At 49.2% G+C, this 7,709-nt stretch overlaps 1 protein-coding gene across 1 annotated transcript; it reads left to right on the forward strand.

Moving 5' to 3' along the window:
- Positions 1–2,405: 2,405 nt before the first annotated feature.
- Positions 2,406–7,330, forward strand: LOC141564486 (sialic acid-binding Ig-like lectin 13). Its single transcript, XM_074307018.1, is given in 12 exon segments — positions 2,406–2,469; positions 3,289–3,360; positions 3,363–3,662; positions 4,120–4,392; positions 4,577–4,624; positions 4,717–4,980; positions 5,351–5,629; positions 5,830–5,877; positions 6,018–6,281; positions 6,437–6,566; positions 6,699–6,865; positions 7,070–7,330. Coding segments are annotated over 11 exon segments (1,851 nt in total). The 5' UTR covers positions 2,406–2,420; the 3' UTR covers positions 6,823–6,865; positions 7,070–7,330.
- Positions 7,331–7,709: the final 379 nt, after the last annotated feature.

The raw sequence follows: 7,709 nt of genomic DNA on the forward strand, positions 1-7,709 counted from the left end.
TCAGAGTAGAGAACTGAAGGGAACCATCCCCCCACAATTAGAGATGCTTACACTAATACATCTTATTGAAAAAATGAACCGGCAAAGAAGAAAGAACCTCACTATAGAAACACACTAGGGGAACAGGGAAAACTGTGATTCATCTTCAAAGGAAGACGCTTTAGTTTAAAAAAAAACAGCTTCCACCCCAAATGGCTTCCTGTCCAGAGAGAATTTATAAAAGAACCCAAAAAAAGAATTAAAAATCAAATAAGAGGCATTGAGGAAAACCTAAAAAAAGAAATAAAACTATCCAAGAAAAAGAAGATTATGAAAAAAAATAATTAGAAAAGGAGGGACAGAGTTTCAAGGATGAAAATAACTCTATGAAAATTAGAATCAGGCAAGAGCAAGCCAATGAAGCTATGAAAGAACAGTCTATTGGAATTGCCTTGAATCACCTCATTATTAAAAACAAAAACAAAAACAAAAACAAAACAAAAAAAAAAAAAAACAAGTTGACGATCAAATAATCTTGTTGTTACTGTGTACAATGTTCTCTTGGTTCTATTCACTTCACTTACCATCAGTTCACATAAGTCTTTGCAGACGTTTCTGAAATCAGCCTGCTCATCATTTCTTATAGAACAATAATATTCCACTACATTCACATACCATAACTTATTCAGCTATTTCCCAACTGGTGGACATCCCTTAATTTTCAGTTCCTTGTCACTACAAAAAGAGCATTTTACAAAAACATTTTTGCACCTGTGGGTCCGTTCTCCTCTTTTATGATAGACCCAGTAGAAACTGGGTCAAAAGGTGTGAAGGTCCTGTCTTTTGTTTGTAAAAAAAAACACTTTTTAATTATCCATTTTGTATTTCATAATATGCTAGTTTTTCTTTGGCCATAAATTCCTCCATTCTTTACAGATCTAAGAAATAAACTATCCCTTCTCCTAATTTGCTTATAGTATCACTCTCTATGTCTAAATCATGAATTTTAACCTTATCTTGGTATAGGGTGCTAAATACTGGTCAATACCTAGTTTCTACCATACTATTTTTCAGTTTTCCCTAAATTTTTTTTAAATATTGAGTTCTTATCCCAGAAGTTGGAGTCTTAGAGTTTATCAAACACTAGATTATTATAGCCACTGTGTCTTGTGAACTTAACCTATTCCACTGACTCACCTCTCTTATTTCTTAGCCAGTACCAAATAATTTTGATGATTACTGCTTTATAATATAGCTTTAAGTCTGATACAATGAGGATACCTTCCTTTGCATTTTTTTCATTAATTCTCTTGAAATTCTTGACTTTTTGTTCTTCCACATGAATATTGTTCTAGTTCTGTAATTTCTTGATAGTTTGATTGGCAAAACACTGAATAAGCAGGTTAATTTAGGTAGAATTGTCATTTTTATTATATTAGCTCAACTCATGAGCAAAAATCTATCTTTTAAAGAACAATACAACAAAAGTGAATGTTGCAAATTTAAAAGACCCAAGCACCTCCCTTCCTCTCGAATCCCTCCCCATTCCCAACCTTTTCTTTGCAGTGCAGAGACTATGAATAGGTAACCTTATATATAACATCAGGCTTTTTTAATATTCATTAGTTTGGTTGAATTCTTTTCTCATTTTATTCTCTCCATCATAAGAGATGGTTCCCCGGAAGTGGGAGAAAGGAAGATTATAGTGGGAAGTCTAGTTATCATAAAAATAAATGTCAATTTTAAAAACATATTTAAAGGGGAAAAAGGAATATAAGACTTGTTCCTGCTAGCCCTCACTATTTGCCTCTGGAGATAGTTTTGTCCTTTAAATCATTAGATAAATGTGAGTTATTGTTATGATTAATGTTGTTATTCCTAGATATAGGACATCCTAGATAAAATAAGATCATTATTACTATTATCATCTTCCATCCCATAGAGGGACAGAGATGGGACTTTAGGGAGCTCCTCAGGAGTCAGGAAAGATTATCAAAGAATTCTCGTGGAGACAAAGCTGGATTAGAACAGACATCCTGAGGAGGGGGTACAGATAGGGGACAGCCCACGGAAGGAGAGGCTTTCCTTGTATTCCCTCCTCCCTGGGGATGGAGTCCTTCCAGACTATGGGTCAGCAGGACACTGGCCACAAGGAGCCAAGGAAAGGAGGAAGGTATCCTGGCCCCCTGCATGCTGGCATTTCTCCCTCAGCTCCCCTCCTCCTCTAGTCTCCTTCCCTCCCAGGAAGCTGGAGCTCCTTGAGACCAGGCTCAAAAATTTGAGAACTCTTCTTTCCATTGCGCTCCACCCTCCTGTTCCTGTTCCTCTCTTCCCCTTTGCCACAGATCCCTGTTCCTTCCTTCCTCCTTGAGGACTATATAATTGGATCTGATTCCACCCCAGGACTCAGCTCTGGCCTCTCCTGAGCCCTGGATCTCATCATGGACCTGTTGCTGCTATTATTGCTTCTGCTGCCCCTACTCTGGAGGGGTAAGTCAGGACAAAAGATAGTTAAAAGGAAAAGGAAGAGTTGGGGGGAAATTAGCTCTGGAAAGGCGGGGGAGCAGGATGGGGGAACATGGCAAATCTCAGCTTCTTGAGTCAGTCTCTGTTTCTCTCTTTGCTTCTTTGTCTCTCTTTCCTTCATTTCTTTCTTTTTTCTTTCTTTCTTTCACTGTCTGTCTCTCTGTTTCTGTCTCTGTCTCTTTCTCTCTATTTCCCTATCTCTTCCTCCCTCTTCCTCCCTCCCTTTCCCTCCCTTCCCTCCCTTCCTCTTCTCTGTCTCTGTCTCTCTCTCTCTCTGTGTTTCCCTATCTCTTCCTCCCTCCCTTTCCCTCCCCTTCCCTCCCTTCCTCTTCTCTGTCTCTGTCTCTCTCTCTCTGTCTGTCTCTCTGTTTCCCTATCTCTTCCTCCCTCCCTTTCCCTCCCCTTCCCTCCCTTCCTCTTCTCTGTCTCTGTCTCTGTCTCTCTCTCTCTCTGTCTCTGTCTCTGTCTCTGTCTCTCTGTTTTCCTATCTCTTCCTCCCTCCCTTTCCCTCCCCTTCCCTCCCTTCTTCTTCTCTGTCTCTGTCTCTGTCTCTCTCTGTCTCTGTCTCTGTCTCTCTCTCTGTTTTCCTATCTCTTCCTCCCTCCCTTTCCCTCCCCTTCCCTCCCTTCCTCTTCTCTGTCTCTGTCTCTCTCTCTCTCTCTGTCTGTCTCTGTCTGTCTCTCTCTCTGTTTCCCTATCTCTTCCTCCCTCCCTTTCCCTCCCCTTCCCTCCCTTCCTCCCCCTTCTCTGTCTCTGTCTCTCTCTTTCTCCCTCTCTCCACAGGAACCATCTCTCAAAATGAGGACCATGGGATTCACGTCCAGCAGACGGTGACTGTGCAGGAGGGGCTGTGCGTCTCATCCCCTGCTCCTTCTATTACCCCCAGAGATATAAGAATAACAAGACTGTCCACGGGTACTGGTACTACAGCGGCTTTTGGAACAATAAGTATCTTGTGGCCACCAGTGACCGCCAGGTGAAGACCGATTCCTGGGGCGGAGGCCAGTTCCACCTCACTGGAGACCCCCACAGGGACAACTGCTCCCTGCGTCTGACTAGAGCCCAGAAGAAAGATATAGGGACCTACTTCTTCCGGGTACAGAAGGACAATATGGCTTACAATTACATTAAGAAGATGGTATCTATCCAGGTAGTTGGTGAGAAGCTTATTGCAGGGCAGTATTTGGGTGGTAATGAGTACTGGGGGGACTGGTGGGGTTAGGGCTGGTGGGACAGTTTCTAGACCAGGCCGGGGACCCGTTGTGGCTCCCAGGAAGAACACAATCCCAGCAGGGGTGAAGGCCTCAGGGTCTAGGCAGTGAGGGACCGAGCTGGGGGTGGGAGGTCTTTGTGGGGGCCATCAAAGGCTAATGAGGTGGGGGTGACGCTGGGGCTTTCAGACGGTTGGGGACACTGCAGTCCTCTGCTTGGGAGGAGAGGCCCAGTTCTTGGGGAAGGTGAAGGATGGCTGGGGACAGAAAGCTAAGGGTCAGGACATGAGAAGGGTCACAATAAGGGGAACGACTGGTGGGAGACACAGCCCTAAGACTGTTGCCTAGGTGCCGGGGATGTGGAGCCCTCCTCCCGCCACCCGGCTGACTTTCTCCTCCCCAGATCTAACCCAGAGGCCGGCAATCCACCTGCCGGAGGTCCTGCAGGCCGGGCTCCAGGTGAATCTGACCTGCACGGTTCCCGGGGCCTGCAGAGAAGGGACAGCCATCACTTTCCTCTGGAGTGGGGCTGCCCTGTCGGCCTCTCTGGATCTCTCCTCCCCCCGACTCCTCTTCACCCCCAAGCCTCAGGACCATGGCACCAGTCTCACCTGTAAAGTGACCTTCAAGGACTTCAGCGTGACCACAAGGACCACAACCCAGCTCAGCGTTATCTGTGAGCTCTGGGAGGGGCCAGGACAGGGATGCCCCCCAGGGTGTGAGGGGGTGATCGGGATGCTGGCTGCTGGGTGCCTCGGCCCTGGGGGAAGGAAGGCTGGGGGCTTCCCATTTCCAGTTCTGGTTTCTGTGACTGAAGATGGGCCTAGAATCCCCAGCCCACAGTCACCCCTCCATTGCAGACCCTCCTCAGGCTATGAACATCATTGCTTATGTGGAAAATGGGACAGGTATGTTTGCAGAAGGCTGTTGGGGTTTGGGGTTGGGAAGGAGAAAGGTCCTAGGAGGAAGGTCAGGACTTCTCTCCCCTTTCTCTCTCAAGACTCAGCTCTCCCAAGAAATGCCTCATCCCTGGTGGTCCTGGAGGGGGAATCCCTGACTCTGGCCTGTCACTCGAAGAGCAAGCCCCCGGCCACACTGAGCTGGGCTCACGAAAACCAAGTGCTGAATTCTACCCAGAACCCATCTGCTGGGGTCCTCTACCTGAAGCTGTCCAAACTGGGGAGCGAGGCCAGGGGAGAATACACCTGTCACGCCAGGAACCCGCTGGGGATTCAGAGCTACTCCGTGAGGCTCTGTGTGCAGAGTGAGTCAGAGGGAACGGGGGTGCAGCTGGGTAGCCCCCCACAAGCAAGAACTAATGAATATTCTATGCCCCCATGCCCCCCAGATCCCTCCTCCAGCTTTACCCCCTCCAGCAGGGGTGAGCACCCAGGGCCCGCCCGGGAACAGAGGGTGTTTACAGCAGTCTCAGGAAGACAGACTGGCGAGTGAGCCGGGGGACATACGGTGGAGACCCCCCGTTCAGACTGGGGTGATAGGAAGGAGAGAGATGGCCAAGGCCAGGGGCAGAGTGCCAGAGCAGCATCTTGGGGAAGAGCCCCTTGGAGACTAGGAGGGAACTCGAGGCCGTCCCTGCATCCACAAGTTGCCTCTGAGTCACTCTTTTCTCCCAGCTCTGACCCAGAGGCCAGAGCTGCACGTCCCAGAGATCCTGGAGTCGGGGAAGCCGGTCACCTTGACCTGTTTGGTTCCTGGGCTCTGCAGACAAGGGAAGCACTTCACCTACCTCTGGACTGGACCTGCCCTTTCCTCCCAGGACTCCGCCCTGCTGAACACCTCCAAACTCCTCTTCATCCCCCATGCCCAGGATCACGGCACTAATGTCACCTGCGGGGTGATGTTTCCCAAGGCCAGAGTGAGCTTGGAGAGAACCGTCCGGCTCACAGTTATCTGTGAGTGATGGGAAGGGAAGGGAAGGCGGCTGGAGGGGAGGTCCAGGGCCTGAGACCCCGCTGAGGGAGCTGAGAAGGCAGGAACAGTGAAGCTAGGGAGGGGATGGCGTGGGGGGTGGGAGGCCCCGGCTTTTGAATCTCAATCTATCCCTGAGGATGAAGTCTGGGACCCTCGCCCAGTCACTGCTGTTCCATTTCAGACCCTCCTCAGAATATGACCATCCGTGTTTCCCGAGCAAACAGAACAGGTAGGTTTTTGAGGAGCAATGACGTGGGCCAGAGGAGACAGCCGGGAGAAGGCTCATACCCTCTAAGCTCTGTCTGAAGGCAAGCTACAATGGGAGGTAGAGCCTTCCTCCCTATCCCTGGCTCTCCTATTCCTCTCCAGGCCTAGAATTACTAGGAAACACCTCGTCCCTGCAGGCTCAGGAGGGTGAGTCCCTGACTCTCATCTGTGCCATTAAAAGCAACCCCCCAGCCGCCCTTCTCTGGACCTACAGAAACCAAGTCCTTCAGTCCCCAGAGGGCTCTGATGCTGGGATCCTGGCCCTGGAGCTGCCCAAGCTGAGGCCCAAGGACAGGGGTGAATACACCTGCCGAGCTCAGCACCCCCTGGGAGCCCAGCAGCACACAGTGAGGCTCTGTGTACAGAGTGAGTCCGGACGGAGCCGGGGGTCCAGCTGGGGATCGAGCCGGGGGGGGGTTCAGCCGGGGGTCCAGCTGCAGCAGGTGCCGAGGACACTGGAGCTGACAGCTGGGTCCTGCTCTGGGGCACACCCCTTCTAACCCCCAAACTGTCTCCCTCAGCCTGCTCTTGTTGCCCTGTTTCTGAGGAGGAGGATGGTTCCTGGCCTTTGATCTTCACCCTGCTTCGAGGAGCCCTCATGGGAGTCAGCTTTCTTCTCACCTATGGCCTTACCTGGCTCTATTACACCTGGTGAGTTGGATTCTGCCCCTTCCCTGACAGGCTTCAGAGTCCTGGAGACCTTAGCTATGGCTCTCCGCACAGCACAGGAATGGGGCAGGAGCCTGAGCTGAGCCTCTGACAGGGGTCTTGCTTTCTCCACAGTCGAGTCAGCCAGCCTCCGGATACCACCGACAAGAGTGAGCCGATGGACATTTACTCAGTCCCTGAGTGGTACGGGACCCTGGATATGCCAAAGATGGAGACCTGCCAAAAAAAACCTCAATAGCCAGCACCTCGTTGATTTTAAATACTTGCTCTTCCTTCAACAGGTAAGGGCTCTGAAATCCTCCTCATGACTTTTTATTGACTCCCAAGTTTACTCTCCAAAGTACCATCCCAAGCTTTCTTTTCTTCTCATGCCCCTGACCCACTTAAAAGAAATTCTTGCCTTTTACTTTTCAGAGAAGATCTATGTATTCTCTCCATACCCTATCTGAACAACCCCTCTTTTCTTCTCCCTTTGTGCCCTCTAGTCTCGGAAAATTGAACCATCCTCCTGGCCCTTCATCTCAGTTTTGGGGTGACACCTTCCGACATTCCCCATGTCACTCCCAGAAATGTGGAAAGTACGTAGAGCAAACCTTCCCTGATCAGGAATCCACTGGACAACTTTCCTGAAAGGTGCTCATGCACTTCCTGCTAGGAGACCTCAAGTGTGCGCTGGACCCCCCTGAAGCAACTCAGCTACTTTAATTAAACGCTTAGGAAACTTTATTAAACCAATGTGGCTTATATCTCTACCTCACACTTACCTGGCTTCTGGTTCTGGTGTATGGGGCCAATCGGAACAAGTCTCAATCACATTGCAGAAAGTCATTTGTCTCCTCCATTTCCCCAAGGCTCCTCCTTCACATTTCCTTCACATCATCTTCGAATGACTTGTTCTCTAGCCCTACTCCTCTCATCATCCTGCAACCTTTCACATGAAAAACGAGCATTAGTAACTCCATTTTTGTCCTTATCCATCATTTTGTAAAGTTAAATTTCAGCTGCCTGTAAGTCACCTGGTTTGGGAGAAGTCACAGGATTACTCCCCCTCCAAAGATGACCTGACTTTAAAGAATGTCACAAAACCAACTCTCTCCTTCACCTCAGGCTCTCCCCCATCTCTTC

Source organism: Sminthopsis crassicaudata, chromosome 3, assembly GCF_048593235.1.
Source record: "Sminthopsis crassicaudata isolate SCR6 chromosome 3, ASM4859323v1, whole genome shotgun sequence".
NCBI classification, from domain to species: domain Eukaryota; kingdom Metazoa; phylum Chordata; class Mammalia; order Dasyuromorphia; family Dasyuridae; genus Sminthopsis; species Sminthopsis crassicaudata.